The sequence below is a fragment of the Rissa tridactyla genome, chromosome 1 (genome assembly GCF_028500815.1).
Source record: "Rissa tridactyla isolate bRisTri1 chromosome 1, bRisTri1.patW.cur.20221130, whole genome shotgun sequence".
Classification (NCBI taxonomy): Eukaryota; Metazoa; Chordata; class Aves; order Charadriiformes; family Laridae; genus Rissa; species Rissa tridactyla.
This window is the reverse complement of record NC_071466.1, coordinates 150,964,510-150,985,063: the sequence shown is the minus strand read 5'-3', so window position 1 is coordinate 150,985,063 and position 20,554 is coordinate 150,964,510. Positions and strand designations below refer to the sequence as shown.

Here is a 20,554-nt window from a genome sequence, read left to right as displayed (position 1 = left end):
ATGACTTTGTAGATGTTTGAGGTACTTTTTAGGGCACTCATTAGACTTTGAAAGCTGCTAGGTAGGACTCAAACCAGGCCAACAGCATGACAACAAGCTCTGCCAATGATCTTTAACATGCTATATTAATCGCTTGCTGTGGTAGAGGGACCTGCCATTAATCCTCCTGACTGAGCTCCAGCCTGGTACCAAGGTAGCACTCCCTGATTCCTGTCAGTTTACCAGGTCAGATCTTTGGCAGGGCTTGATGGATTTCTAAAATCTGCACCCTCTTGGCTGCTGTTGCCATGAGATTTTCCTTTTGCTGCCCAAATCATCGCCTCATGTTTTTTTCAGCTTTCTCACTTAGGCATCCATTACAATGTCATCTAAGTGATGTTAATTTTACGAAAGAAGCATGAAGTACTGTGCTTGGACAGACTCAGAAAATCTCTGCTCACTGCATTTTGATGTTGGACTTCTCATCATTAAATGTTATAATAGATGCTGTTGGATTCTGTTGGACATCTTAGATGCAAGTCCTGTCCTCCCAACTTCAGTGCTACCCAGAGTTTTCTAACAGGAAATCTGGACTTTCTTTTACCCGTCTTTGACATAACTGGCCATGGACCTCCAGAAAATATTTACCTTGTAGCTATTCCTAGTTTTCCTATGCCCTCAAGCCCCATCCCAAGTTTATTTTTACTGACAGAGTAAGACAGTAAATTATTACTCTTCCACCAGAAGTGGTGCTGCTTGAGTCCTTGGCATTTTCCAAAAATGGAGCCTCTGCTAGAGGGTATTAGCCAAGTCTCCCCCATCTTTCTTTCACTCTGGGTGTTCTCCAGTGTGGCCTGTTTTCTGGGGTCTTACTCCTATGACATCTCTCCTTGAACAATACTTTCACAGAATTCTGCTCCTACAGAAAGCTGGTACAACCGCAGGTGTTTAGCAAGTCAAATGAATTCAGATTTCCTATAAGAAAAAGGAAATGAGGTTCATAAGAGCCCATAAACTTTCTATTATGAAGCAATCTGTTAGCCAGCTGTCTGGTTGCAAACCACAGGTTATATTACCAGCGTTGCTTCTTCCTGTCTCTCACCTCTTAAACCAAAGCTGTCCCAGTGGTCCTCCTGTGTGGCAGCTTGCTCGCTTTGGCTGCTGGCCGTGAAGGCCTACCTGAGCAATCTTCCCAAAGCTAGCCATGGTGGTGGAGGATATTAATGACCCCAGTTACTCATTGCCACCCAGCTGGTAGAACCTCGCCCTTCCCTTGGCACTGCTCTTCATCCACTTCAGTGCAAAACCAGCTGCTTTGAGTTCACCTGACTGAGGTGAAACATCTGAAGGATGGTAACTTAACAAGCCAGCTCTTTCCATAGTGCTGATCTACGCCTGGATCTGCGTGTTGAACTTCTCTCTTTGTACCATACCATTGTCAGGAATTTGTCTGGAAGCTGTCTGGAGGAGCATCTGTATCACAGCAATGCTTGAAAATCACTGATAATAAAGCCAAGGGGAAATGAAGAGGAGTGTTGATGGTGTGCTGTATTCTCACCTCCTCTGCTCCTGTGCTGTTGCTGCTTTTCCTGAAAGAACAAGAGCATTTCACGGGAGCTCTTGAGAGCTGCATGAGCTGCCTTCATTTTTCCTGCAGCATCTTGTTGACAAGGAGTGCTGACTAGTTTTTCACCTCTCTCCTCTCCCCACTGCAGAACGGGCCAGGAGGAGGAAGCTTCGTGAAGAACGGGCCTGGCTGCTGGCGCAGGGGAAGGAGCTTCCCCCTGAGCTTTCCCACTTGGATCCCAGTTCCCCTACCAGGGAAGAGCGAAGGACCAAGGATCTGTGAGTATGCAGCTGGGCATGCAGGTGCATTGAAGTAGTGAGTGTGGGGAGGAGAGGAGTGTGATCGTTCACAGGAATGAGGAGGGACAATTGACATTACAGAACAGCAAGGAGTAAGCTGAGAAACATCTGGATTTGGTCCACGCTAGAGAAGTGTTTGTGATGAAGCATATTTCTCGGCATTATGGCACTGTGCATGGGGTGGAGGGAAAGTGAAGTATGAGAGCATGTCTTACGTGTCCTCAGTCTGCGTATTCACTTTTGTGCTTCCCATTACAGCTTTGAACTGGACGATGAGTTCACAGCCATGTACAAAGGTTAGTCCTGCCCCAACTTTCCCCTTTGCATGACTTGTTCAAAGTGAAATACTCCCCTGAGCATGTGTGCGTGTAACCATTCACCTTTCTTTTGTTACTGCCAGTTCTAGACGTGGTAAAGGCTCACAAGGACTCTTGGCCCTTCTTGGAGCCCGTCGATGAATCATATGCTCCCAACTACTACCAGATCATTAAGGTATGGAAAGTGGTCCAGCCATCTTGACTGATGCACTTTGACTAGGATGCAGTTTTTTGGAAGTGTTTTGAAGTTTTGTGGGCTGTGTTACACTCACAGTCAAACTGCATGACTCCAGTAGTCCCTTCTAGCCTTACAAGTCAGGGAAACCAAAGATGAGAGTCTGCCTCTCAGAACAGTGGCCTCCGCTCTCTGCGAAGAAGCTGTTTATGCTGCTTTGTAAGCCCCACTATGTTTGCTTTAACTGAAGGGAGGGTTTATTGCATTTCAGGCCCCCATGGACATCTCTAGCATGGAGAAGAAATTGAATGGAGGTCAGTACTGCACCAAGGAAGAATTTGTGGGCGATATGAAGACCATGTTCAGGAACTGTCTTAAGTACAATGGTGAAGGCAGTGGTAAGAGCAGCAAGATGCTAAGTTAATCTATTTGCAGTGCTGAGTGAAAGCAAGCACTGATCTCTCCCTACTCACTTGATTTGTGCATATTCTCTTTCAGGGTATTTTTGGGAGGCCGGGTGAAAAAGTAGGAGCTCCTGAGTATTACAAGGCCTGGGGTTTTAGCCAGGCTTTTAGCACAATTGGGTCATGATGAATTGGGGCCTGGCATACTAAGGGATTCCTGAGTTGGTAGATGGTGAAGGCAGAACACACAAAGAGAAGAAAGCTTGTTTCTTTCTGAGCTCATTCGTTTGTGTGCTTGTGAGTCTCGGTGTGCTCCTTTGTCTCATAATATCTATCACAGACTTTGAAAAGCATAGGAGTCTGCTTAGCCCCCAGTGTTTGATAAGTGAGGCAAGTGAGGAAAGAGCGAGGCTTGTAGTTCTTTGGATGGAAAATACAGGTTTTAGGTTCCTTGGCTATTGAACGAAAAACATGACTCTGCAAATGGGAAACCCTGGGTTTAATTGCTATGCCAATTAAAATTCTGCATGTTGCTTAGGTAAGAAGTCAGTTCCCATATGGTGGGTCATCACTGCAGACTGTGTCTCACCAGCACCGCCTTGAAAGGGAAAATAGAACTTCCCAGCTTGTCACTGTGGGCCCCAAGTAAAAGCATTCCTGCACTGCCACTGGGAGAGCTCTGTTTCCCGAGGAACTTCTGGGTTAGTTTAGTGGAAACAACTGGAAAGTCATTTGCTTTAAGCCCTTGTCATTAACACTTCTCACATGTCTTTTCCTTCCTATCCACTCCAATGAAAAGTAGGAGCCCCTCTGAGCAGAACTGTCCTGTGGAAATGACGCAATGGGGACACTGGTGTTGGCAATAGCTTTCGTGTCAGGGTCAGCAAGTGCTTTAGAAACCGTACGTGGATAAATACGTTTGCTGATTTTCCTCTGTCTTGTAGCATACAGCAGAGATTTGAACGAATCCAAGAAAAGCCTCTGACTGTAATCAAATAGCATTGCTGGAAGTTCACATTTCTTCTCTCAGGGCTTTGCTGGCTAACTGTGCAGGTCACGCATCTCTGCGAGCAGAGGTGGTGCTTCTCATAATGTAATTCTTGGCACTGTGCTGGAACACTGGGTTAATGCTGACTCTGCAAGCCGTGCCGCTAATGGTACTTTGTCATGTCCATGTGCCTGTCCCCTGGCGAGGCTGCTGAACAAATCTGATGCTGTGCTGCTTATCAAGTTTAAGAATGTAAACCAAAGTCAACTAGTTAGAAACAAAAGTCTTCCTCAAAGAAACTTTGTGGAGAGGAGATGATTTATCTGATGGGAAAGTCTGGTGTTGCTTAATTGTTTCTCTCCATAAGGCTCTGTCCCTGATGTTGTTGGGGTTTTTTTGCTGCAGAATATACCAAGATGGCTTACAACTTAGAAAGATGTTTCCACCGAGCGATGATGAAGCACTTCCCTGGGGAAGATGGAGACACAGATGAGGAGTTTTGGATAAGAGAAGATGGGAGACGAGAGAAGAGGAGCCGGAGGACAGGCCGCTCCAGCACAGGCAGTGTTTGGACTCGGTCGCGAGACCCAGATGGACCAGGAAAGAGGCAGCAACGCCTGGAAAATGGAGGAAAACCTCCACCATATCGAGCTACTTCTAGGGCTCCTGCTTCTTCCTCCTCTTCTTCTTCCTCCTCCTTCTCCTCATCCTCTGCAGAGGATCCAAGTGGCAACCCAATGCAGTCTTCTCGAGAAGTGGGTCCTTCCAATGGACGAGGTTTCCCTCGCTCTCTGCAGTACGGCGGCATGCCAAGCCCTGTGCCACATCCTGGCCAGATGGTAAGGAGCAGTTTCTGCTGTTCTTCACCCATCACACCTGCGGAGGGAGGGAGGTAAAGGAGAACGAAGCTCTCTACTGTGAAATCCCTACTGCGTGGCAAGAACCTTTTCCCAGAGATTAAGGGTCAGGGCTATAGTTTCTACAGCTGAAACTTTTCATACCTTAGATTTAAACTGGTACAGTTTCAGTCTTTGACACACTAGCTGGGAACTGTCTCCTAATGTTTCCCATGGCCAGTGTGCCCCCATGTGGGCTTGCACCAACCCTGGCTCCCCCAGTTCTCTTCTCTCCTCGGAGAGCTACCCCATTGTGCATGGAAGGCAGTCACATTTCCTCTTAACCTCCAGTTTATGATGCTGAACAAGCGGGTCTTCTTTTGTCTGAATTGTTTACAGATGCCTGGTAACTTTGTGCCATCTGTGTACTACTGCATTTCATGCCTTGAGTATTTATAAAAGCAGTAAACGAAATCAAACACAAGGCCACCCTGGACTGCAGCAGTGACCTCCCTTTAGCCCAACATTCCTTCTCCGAGTGCCACCTGTTCTGCCTCCCCTCTGGCCTGCTCCTCACCCATCCTTCTCTGCCTTTTCCATTTTAACCAGTGATGTCTTGTGATGTGGTGTATCAGCTGCTCCTCTGAGATCCAAACAACCCCTTGCCCTTTTAGCTAGAGATCAAACAAAATTTTTAGAGCGCTTCTTGTGATGCAAATAGGAGGGAGGCAGTAGGAGAGTTGGAGGCAATGAGTATTTTGAAGGAAATCTAGCACATTCCCCCATCGTACCGCTTGCATGCTCTTGTGGTGCGCTCCTCTCCTTGGAGCAAACCACTGACCCCTCCAATCTTTTTGCTTGCTCCCTGTGGCAGGTGAGTATATCCTGACCTGAGCGCGGGGACACATGGCTGGCCTTTGGCAGGGAAGAGGAAAGGGGAGGAAAGAGTGTAGGAAAAAGAGTACAGGTTTTTCATGGTATCTCCCAAAAGCTCATCTGGTCATCTGTGTGGTTCCTCCAGCCTTGCTTTCCCCTCACCTGCAACAGCTCTGCTGCTTTACTGCGCTTCACAAATTGTTTTATTTCTCTCTCCCGCTCCCCTCCCCGTCCCCCAGAGACCAGCCGTGCCAGGAACGTTTGGCCCCCTGCGTGGATCGGATCCCACGAAACTCTACGGCTCGCCGCGAGTGCCTGAGCCCCATCCCGGAGACCCAGTCCAGCAGCACCAGCACTTTGCCATGCAGGTAAGAAATGCTGCGGCCAAGGTCTGCTGCTACATGTCCTCAGTGCAGCGGCTCTCACCGAGACCCACCATTTCTCTCTCTCTTCCTCCACCCCAGCCGGCCGTGGGACTGAGCGAGCACCGTGGGCACAGGCTGGCCGCCCCGGAGAAGCAGGCGTGCGCGGGACCGACCCACGTCGCCGGCCTCAGCCCCCGGCCGGGCGCCCTGCAGCTGGGACGTGTGAGCGGCCCCCCGCCCGATGCTGTCTACCCACCGGCCCAGTTCCAGCAGGGCTTCCTCCCTCCGAGGCACAACGGGCCCCCCGTGAGGCCACCGGAGGGCTCAGAGGTCCCCCCAGGACACATGTACCGGCCCTACAAGTACCTGAACCGTGCACACCCGGCCCTGTGGAATGGCAGTCATGGCCCCGCCGGCCAGGGAGCCATGGGGCCAGAGGAGAAGGGGCCCATGGGGCCGGGGCCCTCGCTCCAGCCCCGTGCCCTGGGTCATATGATGGACCCCCGGGCCATGAGGCCGCCGCTGCCTCCCAGCCAGTGGACCGAGCAATCAAATTTCCTACCTCACGGGGTGCCTCCCTCAGGGTATATCAGACCACCTGGGAAAGCCGCCGGCCAGAGGATGCCGCAGCCACCGGCCACTCTGTTCGGGGGACCCCCTCAGGTCCAAAGAGGGTGCCAGGGTGGGGACTCCATGATGGACAGCCCGGAGATGATCGCCATGCAGCAGCTGTCCTCCCGCGTGTGCCCGCCAGGTGTGCCTTACCACCCTCGCCAGCCACCCCCGCCGCACCTCCCCGGACCCTTTCCCCAGCTGGCACACGCCGCCTCCGCCGCTGGTGGGCAGCCCCCCAAACCCATTGTGGGGAATGGGAGCTCGCAGGATCTGACCAGCCAGACCATGGAGACGGAGAGCAACCAAGGTAACCCCTCGAGCGCCCGCTGGTAGCGTTTCACCTTCCTTGCCCACATCTGCTGCCTGCCCACCTCCCCTTTGCTCACTACCAGACATCCCATCCCATCCCATCCCATCCCATCCCATCCCATCCCATCCCATCCCATCCCATCCTCCCCGCCCTGCCCGCTGGTGTGTGCTTGTGGGGAAGGGGCAGGAGCACCCCCAGGCCAGCTTTGCTGCTCTTGGGCTCCAAACCTGTAGGCACCCAAACCTTAACTGTCCTGCAGATGCACAAAGCCTGTGGCTGCAAATGTGGCTTTATTTGAATTCGTGCCACTAGAGAAATGGAAAAAATGCCCTGACCTTCAGGGAGTCAATTTTAAACAGTGGCTGAAGCTCAGCTACAAAAGCAGGTTTTTTTCTAGAAAAGAATTAAAGTCTTGATAAAATTGTTGTGGGGGACACAGTTTTTACATGTCTTTTTGGTTTTTTTTAATCTAAATTGGAATATATTTTCTACTCCAACCATCTCCTAGATTTTTCTAAGATTGTTTTGTTTCACTGTAGCCTGCCAGAGGTCCTCTCTGTCCCAGCTATATACCTGCAAGTTAATCAGTTTTCCATGGGGTGCAAATGCAAAACATAGGCTGTGACGCTTCTAGAGCTCACTTGGAGTTAATATAAAAATTGGATCTGCAGAAAGTTAGGTAAGGAAAGAAGACGTTATGTGAATAAAGGGTTTAAATATACCTCTTTGAGTATACGTCAGTATGGCTTCTCCTCTGAAATGCCCATGTGCCTTGTGAGCTCTCAACATCTCAAAATCTTCACACAACAGGACGGCCCGAAAGCCCCTGAGCAGCTGTGTCAGTTCAGGTGGGATAGCAGAATGTCGTGTGTGCCATCACGAGTTTCTTTCCAGTTGAATTTCATTTTTTCTAACTGGTAAACTAAACATCAAAAAAAAACCCTTAAAAAGAAAACAAACCTAAAGTAAAGATCAAAAAACCCCAGAGATCAAAAAAAAATTTTTTTTTCATTAATTCTAGCTGGTAAACTAGAGATCAAAACCCTTGCATCTTTTATCGATCCCTCGTGTGCTTTGCACTAAGAGGAAACTCTTTCCTTGTGTGGCATTGCTTAAAAGCCATCATCATTTAACTGTGCTGGATATAGAACAGAGACTGGGGGAGGACGTTGAGTGATTGCAGGGCAGAGTAGCCGCATCTCCAAATCACAGTTGGTTAAAATATGGCTGTGATCAGCCTCGCAGCATCTCAGTGTGTGGTAGCACTTCTGCCCAAGCTGTGGGCAAGTGGTGTTTGTGGACCAGAAGGGGCAACACAGCCTGAAATCAAGCTGCTGTTACCCTGACTTCTTATCTTGCTGTCACGTGGACCCCACTGCATTATTTCCCAACTCTGCCTCTCCATTAGGCAGCCTCTGCACACCCATGTGTCAGACCAAACCCACATGTGCAATCTTAGTCTGGTGGAGGTGTCATTTTTTCAGTGGCTTGCAAACAGCAGTGTGCCTGTATCTTGAGGGTTCAGACCACGCGTGCCACTTTTCCAAGAGAGGTGCAACCTCATGAGTGTTTTTTAAAAGAGCTCTTTTAAAAGAAGCAGCTACTAAAGGTCACCCAAGTTTGCAAAAATGCACTCCAGAATTGCTAAAGGTCTCTGAAGGGAGGACTATGTGGGAGGGAGGCTGCAACCCCGCAAAAGAGCAGTTGTCCTGGTGCCATGCTCCAACATTCCAGTAGAGAGGTTTGAGTAGAGGACAGGACGCTGTAGGCTTTGGAGTACTTACGCTGGAAAGACCTTCATGGCTTTAGAAAGTCACTCCTTTCTCTCTTCCATTTGCACAAAAGTGGGATGATTTCTCAATCCAGATGTTAGCGACTTGTCGGGTGGAGCTGCCTAGCAACTTTGGGTCAGCAGCAGGAGAGGATGCTGAGAGGCTACTTTGGTAGACCTACTGCAGCTGGCAGGAATTACTCTTTGGCACGTGTGCTTTGGGTGAGCGTGAGTAGGCGTGCGTATGTGTCAGGCTGAGAGGGCCAATTTCTGAAATTAGACTGATGTGTGACTTTTCCTCCCTCTCTTTCCAGTAGAGCCGCCGGCAGGTGTGGACGAGAAGGCTCAGTGCATCGGCATTCCCGACGGGGCCTACACCAAACTCCTACCTCATCCCAAGCCCCCGCTGCCCATGGAGTGCACCAGGCGCACCTTGCCCCCAGATGGGGAGGGGGACGGCTCCAGCGTGAAGGGCGACCTGAAGACAGGGCAGGGCAAAGGCCCATGGCCGGCGGAGAGTGGCTACGCCGGTGGCCCAGGCTGTGTGAGGGACCTGGTGCCCACCTCTGAGAGAGGGGGTCCCCTGCCTGAAAATGGGGCGACAGGCGAGGGGCCGGCAGCTGGCACTGAGGGGAAAGCGCTAGCCACCAACCTGCTGGAGAAGCCCCTCTGTGGTGGGGGGAAAGGTCTGCCTGACGCAGCCGTGCCTTGCATGGGGCAGGGCACCGGCCTCCCCAGCGTGGACGCCGGCTCCATGGGGGCCACCCCCAACCAGTTCCACCCTCTCTACATGCCCGGGCTGGAATACCCGAATTCGGCCGGGCGGTACCACATCAACCCAAGCCTGCAGGGTTTCGGCCCCGTGATGGGGGGAAAGCCTCCTCCTCCTGCTTCCCACCCCCAGCATTTTCCCCCGCGGGGTTTCCAGCCAAGCAGCGCCCACCCCGGCGTCTTCCCCCGGTATCGACCCCCCCAGGGCATGCCCTACCCCTACCAGCCGCAGCCTCAACCTTCCTACCACCACTACCAGCGACCGCCCTACTACGCCTGTCCGCAGGGCTACTCGGACTGGCAGAGGCCTCTCCACCCCCAGGCCAGCCCCAGCGGGCACCACACCACCCATCCACCCCTGGCCAGACCCCCTTTCCCGGAGCGGGGGTCTGCCAGCGGCTTGCAGGGCTGCGAGGCACTGAGCGCCGCCCTGGCCTCTCCCAACCGCATGGACCTAGCGAGTGCCAAAGAGGTTTCTCCGAACGACGGGCAGGATCTGGGGCCTGAAGACGAGAAGTCCGAGGAGTCCCAGGAGAGGCCAGAGAGTCCCAAAGAGTTCCTTGATTTGGACAACCACAACGCAGCCACGAAGAGGCAAAGCTCGGTGGCAGCGGGGGAGTTCCTCTATGGAGCCCCCCCACCGCACCTGGGTTCAGGGATGGGATTCGGCCCCTCGGCTTTCCCTCCCCACGGGGTGATGCTACAGACTGGCTCTCCGTATACATCCCGGCATCCTGCCAGTCACTTCCAGCCCAGGACATATGGATCGCCCATGAATGCTCACCTGTCTCATCATCCAGCCTCCGGCCAGGCCAACGGCCTCTCTCAGGAGGGACCCCTGTACCGCTGCCGGGAGGAGAATGTAGGTCACTTTCAGGCCTTGCTGATGGAGCAGAGAGGCAGTGGAGGTGGCATGGGGGGGCCACCCCAGGACTTGTATAGACCCTCGGGGTAAGACTGCGTTTTCTGCAAGGCGGGAGGGGGGTGATGCCTGGGTGATGATAAGTGTTGGATATCCTTGGAAGGACATGGGTTGAAGTCAGAGGAGATGGCAAGTGCTGTTGAGAGGCTAACAGATGACTTTTACACCCTTGGAGTAAAAGGGTGTAAGACCTTTCTGTAAGCTGGAGAGAGTCTTGTTGCAGGTCCTTAAAAGCAAGTAGCCATAGCCATCATGGAGACCTGTTAGCCTGTCCCATCCGCCTCATCCCCACACCGGTGCTTTGTTTTACCTGACAGTGTTTTGTTGATGTGTCATCCAGGGTTGTGCATCTCATAATCAAATGAGCTCCTACCGTTTTCTTTGCAAGAATTTTATTACATCTTTCTCATAGAGGGGCAGAGTAGTTAACTAAAGTTATGAACTTGTTATGAACTCCTTTACTTTAATGTTGTCCCCCCTTTTCCCCTCTTCTTGCTTTGCCCTCCCTCTCTGTCTCAAATTTTCCTCACAGAAAATTACTTCTCACTGAGATTGTGCATATCACATTATATTCCCAAGTGGAAAATTCTGCTACTCCAAAAATTCCCTGTTCAGATTTTGTAAATGTGCTTCAACTGCCAGTGTTTTGTCATAGTCCCAGCATGACAGTCCTTCTTCAAGTATTCAGGGGGCTTGGCTTACAACTAAGCCATTGGAGGGGGGTATGGATTAAAGGTTGTGTTTTGGGGGGAAGCCAGAAAGAAAAATACACGAGATGCATGCCTGTATGCGAATGTTGTACGTATGCATTCAACCAAGTAGATGGGATTTGCTCTTGATGCTCATGTGCTAAAACTCTCTCCATTCAACCTGGCTCCAGAATGCAAATGCATCAGGCTCAAGTTCCCTTCCCGAAGATGCCTACAGCAACCATGTCCCGGGAAGATCTGACGCCACAAAAACCATCAGCGTTGCCTCTGGATCAAGTAAGGGCCACTAAAGAGAGCAGAGTTGAAATGCGAGTCTTTTTCTGACCACCGGTTAAAGGAGTGAAGTGTTGGGAGTGGGAAGCACTGGAGGAAGCTGGGAAGTGAACTACTGCTCTGCAGAGGAGTTGGGGATGTCTCTGTAGTCTTAGCTGAATGTAAAATGTAACCAAGGTGGACAGATAGTGCTAGCTTTGAACTGGTTGCATGCAGTCATGAGGTTATTCCTTTCTAAAGCTGACAGTTAGAGCCTCCAACTCTTGTTCTTCCTCTTCCAGAGCTAGTCCGAGGAAGGAAGGACCTCACGAAGATGAAAGCCACACGTGATTTGGACAAGGGGGAGGAGGGGCAGACCTTCCTTCCACCCTCCTCTCACCCGAGCAGCATGTAGCTTCCTGGGTCCGTGGAACATGGTGCCGCAACGGCTTTTGTGTTGGAAACCTGGAGTGGTGCTGGGCCCCAGCCAGCCGAGCAGCTGGCTCGCCACCGCAGGGAAAGCATCGCAAACTAGTGGCTTTCTGTGACCGGAGACTGCGTCTCGTTCAGGGTTTGAGGGATTTTTTGGGTGGGGAGGGCGGGGGTGGGGGCAGAAACTTTCATTGACTGCTAAACTCAGGTATATTTTTCAGGGTGGAAGAGGATGATGATGGAATTTTACTTGTAGTATTAACGTGTGTGTTTTGGAGCTGGATCCAGTTTACAGAATTTAACCTGTTGCCTTTTTAAATAAATTTCTGTTGTTGGTGAATGTATTGTACATAATGGGGGAGGTGGTGGGCCCAGCTTGTAGTGGGCTTAGCACTGGAGGAATCCTTAACTGTTTACAATCATATCACACTGAAATCATTCAGGATAGAGTGAGGGTTTGAGGGAAGCGGAGAGAGGTGAAGGAACATGTGATGGATGACTTGCTGTCCTCTTTCCTATCCTCTGCAACCAAGAGACAACCCGACGGTTGGTTGACTTAATAGCAGGAATTGCTCAGGAGCATAACGTGTCCTCCTCTTTCTCTTGTCTTCTTCCTCCTTCCCCCCTCGCCCCCACCTCTGCCCCCTCTGGATCCAGGGCCTGAGTGCACTTCCAGCTCCTGTCATCGTGGGGGAACAAGGAAACCAGGACCAGGAATTGAAACCAGGACAGGATACTCATGGCATTGTCCCTTCTGCTAGTATAGTACCCTTCTCCCTGCCTTTCTGATAGGATAAATGTATGCTCTAGAAAACAGAAAATGGCATAACTGGTCATCTTACATTCCTTTCAGTGAAACTGGTGCAGCTGGGGATGGAGCAGCATCTATTCGGTAGAACAAATATTGTGCAAATCTGTACTGTGCTGCTGCCCAAGGAGAGGAGCGGAGCAGAATCTCCACCTTTCTTTCTCTGTCCTTTGTCTATATTCACTTCTTAGCAGCAGAGAAGCAGAAGGTACTCCAGGGTTCCTGACCACTCTCAGTTGCCTGTGGAGCAGGAGCATGAGGCTGCTTTGGGGGAATGGTTGGTGTGCTGCAGTGTGAGCCATTCGTTGGCCTATGGAGTTGGATTTGGTATTTTCAAGTTGTAGGTGAATCAGAAAGCATTGATTTGAAATCAAACATTGAGGTGGCATGGCTCAGGGGGTGAGGAACGAGAGGGCCGTGTGCTTGAGTTGAGTTGGTTTACCTTTGTCATCATTTGATGCCGTAGCAGCAAGTCCTACAGGGCTAGTGGTAGCTTCTCTCGGAGGCTATACACAGTCTGCAGTGGGTTCCTCACCAGTTGCAGTACTGCGCTGGGGAACCCCTGCATGCCAGTGCTTTGTCAACACTGACATTCAAATGTAGATTTGACAAATTAGTTTGGTGGGAATCTCATCTTCAGATGTTTATTCACGCCTTAAAGCTAAGGCAGCTGATTATTCTTGGGGGAGCTAGGGTAAAACAAGGTGGAATTGATACACTGCAAGACTGGACAGCAAGATCTGCTGGCGCAACAGCCTTAATGCAGGCTGCTGGTTGCACTGGGGGGACAGCAGTACGGTTAAAAGGAGGATGTTCCAATGTGTTGGACAAATTGTGCTAGCAAAAGCCTAATTGACAGCAAAAGTGAGGACAGAGCAGCATGCCCTTTAGTCTATGGTACCAGCAAGGGCAGGGTCTCTGTCTCCAGGTTTCCAGAGAATTTTTCTGGCTGCTTTGTTGTCTTGGATGATGCCGTCACCCGTATCTTTGGCTGGATAGCACTAGCATGCGCAACTGCACCGTCTTTGTCCTCTGTGTAGATCTACCATGTGCTGGCAAAGCTGTTTGAGCAAACGGCAGGTAGCATCTGACTGAGCCATTACTCCTTCTGTCTGAAGCTTTTGGAAGCACAAAAAGCCTAAAACATGAGAAATGTTCTTTCTTGAAATAGTTAGAACAAGGAAGGACTGCCACATTAGTGCCCTCTTACCAATGAGTCTCCCTGCTCAGTACCCTTGCCTCTGATGAGCTGTGTAGGGCCAAAGCATTTTCCAAACCTAACAGGAGTTAAACTTCATGCTATTCCCACAAGCGTGTTTATAAATGCAGTTCTTACTCACTGCTGCAGCTCGCCTGTGAACTATAGCTGCTGTCTGCTTAGTCCAGTGAGTCGCCTGGGACAGCTGGCTCCTCCACAAAGGAAGACTTTAATATAATATGAATTACTTACAACACTTATCTATAGGTGCCATTACATTACGAAAGGGAGATATTTTTTTTGGTGCTGGTTGGTTTTTTTTTCATTTGTGTTCATCTGTCAGGGAGCGTTGTTGCTGGTGGATTGGTATAAACTGGAATAGAGGATGCTGAAGGTTTTCCTTTGACTGAGAAGCAGGTAACTGCTCTTCCCAGCCAAGACCATTATGCTACGGCTTATCCGAATTTGTCCCAGATCTGAGGGTCTGCTGCTGACTCGTCAGCTGGCAGTGGGTTTTCAGAAGTGCCCCAGCTGCTTGGAAATGAAGGTCTGGATCCTTTCCTGAATGGAGGTACTGAAGCAGTAGTAGGTATTTATGAAAAACTGTGCAAGTATAACTGATCTTCAAGACAATAACCCTGGGACAAATGAAAACACAGTTGATTCTCCTTGTAAAGCAGTCTTTAGTTCATTGTAGATATAAAAATAATTTCAAATAACACATTTAAAAATAGAGGAACTGTAAAATGTAACTTGTAGCAAAGTATTCGAAATTCTGGAAAATGTGAATGTAGATTCTGCAAACAACCCCTGCCGTACTTCGGTCTGTGTCTTCTGTATCACAGATGGTTACCCAAATATTTGAAGTGCCTTTTGTTCAGCTTATTGTGAACTTTGTGGGACAGGAGGTTTTTAGAAGCTATAAAAAAAAAAAACAAACCCCAAGCTGAAGCACTCTTGGTCTTCAGCTGGAACTGTCACTGAAAACATGGTTCTAGTGGTCATGGTATCTGGATGAGTACCAAGCCCAGATCAAAACAGGGGACAAATAAGAAATGCAAGAATTGCTTGTGGTCTGCCTGGAGAGCGTAGTGGAGTGTTAGACAGTGATAGATACCCTGAGGATCCTATATGGAGTGTGTGACATGAAGATATTATCCCTTACCTGACATAATGGAAATCTGGGAGAAGTGTTTGACTTGCAGGTGGTAGACAAAAAGAGTAGTGAAGCTGACTCCTCCTGGGAAAGTTTCTAGGTAAATGGCTTTTGATGTAGTCAGTAATTCTTATTAAAGTGACTAACAAGCTGCTGTTGTGAGGACACATGGTTTATATTAGAAAAGTACTAATATAGTGTAGGGGGAACTATGGCTGTGCTACAGGGATAGGGCTATCCTGGGGACAGGGCACACTAGATAGAGAGCTGCTTGTGCAATCTTAGCTCAGAGTTTCCAGACATTCAAATGCTTTGTTCATAAGTGTTTGGGTTGGTTTTCTTTTCTTTTTATGATGACATCTAGGGATGCCCAGAAAATCAGAGCTCTAGCTCAGGTACAATCTGAACAAATCACAGAAAATTGGCACCCCTCAGAGCGCATGGGGATGGGAGCGGATTGCTGGGGTGGAACATAAATGGAAATGCGCGAGGAGAAGCAGAAAATGTGAATTTTATAGTTTATGGTTTCCCAACCTGTGCTGCACAGGGCTGTTTTGTAGATATTGTGAAAGAGACACATTTACGGAAGGATTTAGAAGAGAGTAACATGGCAGCTCTTTATGTACAGGGTGGTACTTTTTGCCATGGATTGTCATACAGTGCAGGAGACATGTACCTGCATTTTAAAATACCCTGGCTTTTGAGTGCCATACTTGTGTCATTAGCTTAAATAATATTTTAACACAATACAGGGAAATTATGGACTCTGGTTGGAAGCCCTCTTTCTCGTCCTCCAGCATTGTTGTAGTATAGTATATTAGCAGTTGGTTCTTCTTCAGCAAGCATCTTGAGCTAGTGACGTTGCAAAGTTTCCTGTAGCTTTTACTTTTCTCATACGGAGGATGTGTTTTGCTGTAATTTCGGATTTCATGTTAAACGAGGCTATATAATACGTAGAACAAATATGACGTTGACTGTGCTTGGAGCATGCCAAAAATTACCAATATTCTCAGAAGAGCTTTTTACCCTACTCGGGCCTCTTAGCGTCTTGCTCTCCCCACCACCTCGCCCTTTGCAAGTGGTGTGTGGTGTTCCCAAATTCCCAAGATGTTCAATTGCCATTATAAATTACATTGTATAAGCTTCCCCTGGGACTCTGGAAGCTTCAGGCGTCTTAAGCACCAAAGGCCCTGGCAATTCGACTTAAGTATTTTAAGAAGGGCAGTCACTGAGGCTTCACAGTGATTTTTAGCTGTGTCCAGCATAAGTTTGCAGTCTATAAATTCCATGGTGTGACCCACCAAACCACTCAGTAGCAATCCAAGTCACCAGACTGCAATGAGGAGGACAAAAGAGGAAAGTAAATTTGAAGCTTCAAGGCCCAACTGGTTTGATTTGTGACTTTAAAGTACATGGAGACACTTTTCTTGGAAGAGCTTCTGATCCTTTCTTGTCTGCCAAATGCCTTTCCCATGCAGACTTTCTGAAACAAATCTCCTGTGTATATTTTTGTAAGTGTGGTTTCTCGGGGTCTTGGAGCACTATCAGCTTCTTGATGTCTTATCTGAAAGCTAGTCACAGAGGCTGTCTTTCATTCTGCTGAGGCGGTTCTCCTGCAACTTCTCACCCCAACACTTCTCCATGTGTAATTAGAAAACAACCTTTTTTTTCCCTCTGTTGATCTCTGTCAGTCTTCTGTGCATCTCTGTGTTCAGCCAGGGCTGTTGCTTTGCTCTCAATGGCTTTGTTCTGCTTTCCCTTTCTGAGGAGATGGCGTTGCCGTCTGCATTGTGGAGTTTGGGAGAAGGTGCTGAACCAAGTGACGGGGAACCACCATCCCGAGGGGTAGCTTGGAGAAGACAAACAGGGGAACTGGTGATGCTGTGGTTGCTTCTGGTTCCCCTCACTGCAGAGCAGCCGTGTGATTGGGTCTACGCTTAATCAGAGCATCCCCTTAAAAGAGTTTTTACTGGGGTGCATTGCTGGTAGAGGAGTTTGCTCTTGCAGAATTCCTGTTTCACTTTAAGTACAGCGCTGGCGGTTGAAGAGCAGGTGTGTGAGGTGCCATATCCTTTCTGTAAGGCTGAGATTGAGATAGCAGGCTATGAAAGTAGTGTTGCAGCTGCAGGCCATGTGACAAGCTTTAAGAGCATGTGCTTATTGTAACCGAGAAAGCATCTCAAACGTTGACCTTCCAGCCTTTCCCCATCTGTACCTGTTTAACATACAGATGGGGGTAATGCACATTCGGGCTTGGCAGGACCCCTGCCGCCCATGCGGAAGGGAAACTCTTTTAACCAGCACATAATGAACTACGCGTTCTGATTTTCACTCTCCGCTGTCCACCTCCCTCTCTGAAAAAGAGCTGGGGGGGGGATCCATTTCCAGCTGTTTCCAAATAGGAGTTCCTGGGATGACAAGAGCGAGGGTCGGTCCAGTCCTAGGCAAGGAAATTCAGGACAAGGTTGTATGTATTTAAAACTAAAACATCCAAGTGTACCTTCGAAGCACAGGTGTTGCAAGCTGTGTGATGCCATGCCCTTTTTGATTACTCTCCTGCCTCGGCTCACACGCAGTATTTGAGGACCGTGGAGCGTTTTGTAGTTTTAGCACTGCTGGCCTTGCATCGACTGAGCTTTTTTTTTTACTTAATCTGCAGCAGTGGCCTAGATTTCTTTTGGTAAAGGTCTTCCTTCTTTTGAAACATGGATGCCAAAGCGGACAGTGCATCCAGGAGAGAACAAGAGCTACACCTACCAGTGGAAGAGGGGATGAAGGATTCATTAGGGCTGAGGATTAATTGGGATTGTCACCAGCTCTAGCAAGTCCCTCTGTCCTTTGCTCTTATTGTTTGGAAACACATGGCTCGCTAGCAGAAGTGTAGGAAGTGGAATACCTTCTAAATAAAAGTGGAACTGACTCTATGTGGGCAAAATAGCCTTGTTGTGGACAAAGTTAGACCAGATGGCCATTAGGGACTCCTTTGGCCTTGAAATTAGTGAGAGACAAGCAGACACTTAGTGCATTCAAACACTGTTGAGTATGTCAGAGGAGCGATCTCCCTTTCTGAAGCCAGTCAGGCAGCTAAAGGAGCTTGGGCCTCAACCTTTAGTCTGGCAAGTCCTCTGATCCCCTTTTGTGTCATGAGCCAACGTTTCCCCTGTCCTTGCTTCCTAGCTTTCAAGTTTCTCTCCCTCTGCTCACTTTGCTGCAGTCGGTTGCTGTCAAGTGCAGAGATGAAAGCTCGCTGCCCACGTGAGTAGAAGGGCAGAAGGTTGAACTTGCCAGCTGTCTCCTCTGCACACGCATATAAAAAGCAGGTGGGGAGTACACATTTATTCTCCTCGTGAATTTAAGGTGTCCTCAGTGGCTCTTTAGTTCTCCCCCATGGTCCCAGGGTTTGCCTTCCTGGCACAGCGATGCCGGTCCCTCTGATAGCATAAGGATTTGCTCCTGGCCCTTGTGCAGGGTTCCTGTGCATGATCCTGGTGTGTCTGCCTCCAAGGGGGCTTAGATTAAAAATATATACTGTGTACAACTGTGAAAGCTGTTGCCTCTCTTCCTTGATAGATCAATGAACACCGCTGCCTGATTTTTTCCTGAGCAATAATAACGTGCAGCAGCGCAACATCGACCTTCCCATATTGTTTCAGGGAGCAAACGGCTATGAAATGCTGCGGGCCTTCACAGTTTGAGTGGGAAGCGAGGTGCTTTCTGTGGCTCTGCATTTTATCCACACCAGGTTGCTGCTTTCCCATCTACTGTTGGATTGATTAAGGTAGTCGGGAGAGAGCTGGTTGCTTCCTCTGTGGTGGGGAAGGTAGAAAGGGAAGGGAGCAAGTTGGTAAAAGTGAGCCGCCTTGCCTCTCTGAAGAGGCAGAGCACATGGAAGAGGAGTTCCCTGTTACTGCCTCGGAGCGAGGGGTGGGTGCACCACGGATTTAATGCCTCTGGGGGAGGGGAGCGACCCGCTCCTGCTTCACTTGGCATTGATGGGGGAGGTAGCGGGAGAGCCTATGCCACTACATCCTTTTTTCTGAAGTTGGTTGATGTTGGGTTGGGTTTTTTTTGTATTATTGTAAGTTTGTAAAGAATGTAATCTGTCTGTTGGGGGCACAAGGAGAAAACGGGGGCCTTTCTCTTTTGGGGTGAGGCTGTTCTTATGTTGCTGTGCTTTTTGTTGTTGGGCGGGGAGGGGGGTCTAGGGGCCATGGGGGCAAAAGCCTGGTCCTTGTCAACTGATTGCAACTGTCCCAGGGCAACAGGAGGGTGAGCTGATGCTGCAGCAGAGACCTCCCACACCAAGCTGTGAAAACAACCCCTGCCCGCATTCTTCAGTGGGGGGAATCTGACCTGCATGGGGCTCAGGGCGTTTTGCTGGGTGGTGGGACCTAACGTTTGAGGGCTGGTCCTGCTCATCTTTGGCTTGGTTAGAAACTGAGCTAGCCGGCTGCCCATGCTGTTTAGGAAAGGTTGGATTTGGTAGCCTGATTTTCTCAGTGGAAGGAGTTCATGTTGGAGTTGCTCGCCCCAGTGCTGCTCTCCCCAGTGGGGGGCTCAGATCCTGCACCTCTCCATCGCCTGGTGCCCAGGAGCCCCGGCTCTTGCCCCCGCCTCCCTCCCCGTCCCATAGAGCACAGTGTCAGGGATCCTCTTCTCTCTCCTGCTGCTGCAAAGTTGTGTGAACTTTCCTGGTCAATACTGGAAAGGGGAATGCTATTTATTTTTATATTGTGTATATTTTGTCTTGGTCTGCTGATTACCTTTGTTCCCCAAGAGCGACAGTTACCTCAATAGTTAGTTTAATACTGTGTGTTGGGTAATTTTTTTAAAGAACTTTTTTAAAAGCTTGATCCTTGGAGGTCTGTAGATTTTATTTCCATATGAATTGGTTATTTTGTATAAAGTACGTTCTTAAAATAGCAATTACCCATGCTGTATGTGTGTTTTCTTGTCTCCTGGATGGTATCCCTCTTCCTCTGTAAGGGGGGAGTGGATGGGGGCGGGAGGGGAACACTGAGGGCTTTTTTCAGAGAGACAAAGCCCTGGACTGCAGTCAGACCCGGTTGTACCACCTGAAAGCCATTTACAAGAGAGCACCTGGAAAGCTAATTGGGATCGTTTCCCCTTCCGAAACACAGCTGTCAGCCTACGAACAACCCAGTTGTGGAAATGAGATGGTGTCACCGCTTTCCCCTGAGTCCCTGGTGGGCTGCGGGTTTTTCTGCAGCCCAGGTGTGCTGAAAAGCCTGCTTCCCTCCCCAAAACACCGCCTGGTCTTGGGTCACAGGTAGTCCATTCCCCAAAACGTGCGCAAAACCTCTCTTTGCTTTAGAAAAGGGTGACTGCCCTTGTGTAAAGCTGAAGGAGTGATGCTGCTATGAAGGAGGAATTAATTTAGCCTACGTGGTTCCCTTTTGTGTTCCTCTAATACTAAGCAGCATAGGGTATGGTGGCCCTTGGGGGATGTTAGAGGGATAGGAAGCCTTTTGAGTTCATGTGCAGTGGTCCAAATCCATATTAGACCCTAAACGATGCTTGTCATTTGCTGTTCATTAAATCTCCCATGTGAGACGGAGCAGTGGTTGCAGCCCTCCCAGCACAGAGGTGTTGGAAGACTTTCTTACGAGGGCTTTGGCGCCAAAGCTGGGACCTGCCCATACTATTTCACGTAGGAAGGTGCCTGCTGTAGGTGCATGAAGGCAGCTTGCACTTGGCCCTTGCTCAGCTGGTCCCTGAATGAATAACTTGCTTAATTTTGCTGATTCAGCAGCTTGTCAGCAGGACAAAACCAAGGCTTTAA

At 49.4% G+C, this 20,554-nt stretch overlaps 1 protein-coding gene across 6 annotated transcripts in view; it reads left to right on the top strand.

The window, feature by feature from the left end:
- Nucleotides 1-18,931, top strand: part of LOC128907247 (chromatin remodeling regulator CECR2) — a 138,616-nt gene extending 119,685 nt beyond the window's left edge. For 5 of the 6 annotated variants that reach the window (XM_054195913.1, XM_054195887.1, XM_054195867.1 and 2 more), the window contains 10 exons: nt 1,695-1,824; nt 2,104-2,141; nt 2,246-2,337; nt 2,609-2,735; nt 4,135-4,568; nt 5,681-5,809; nt 5,906-6,728; nt 8,817-10,224; nt 11,076-11,181; nt 11,460-18,931. In XM_054195913.1, the coding sequence (XP_054051888.1) occupies nt 1,695-1,824; nt 2,104-2,141; nt 2,246-2,337; nt 2,609-2,735; nt 4,135-4,568; nt 5,681-5,809; nt 5,906-6,728; nt 8,817-10,224; nt 11,076-11,181; nt 11,460-11,465 (3,293 nt within the window). In that variant the 3' untranslated portion in view covers nt 11,466-18,931. The remainder of the gene's footprint in view (nt 1-1,694; nt 1,825-2,103; nt 2,142-2,245; nt 2,338-2,608; nt 2,736-4,134; nt 4,569-5,680; nt 5,810-5,905; nt 6,729-8,816; nt 10,225-11,075; nt 11,182-11,459) is intronic. The other variant, XM_054195877.1, reaches the window with a different exon arrangement.
- The last annotated feature ends 1,623 nt before the right edge of the window (nt 18,932-20,554 follow it).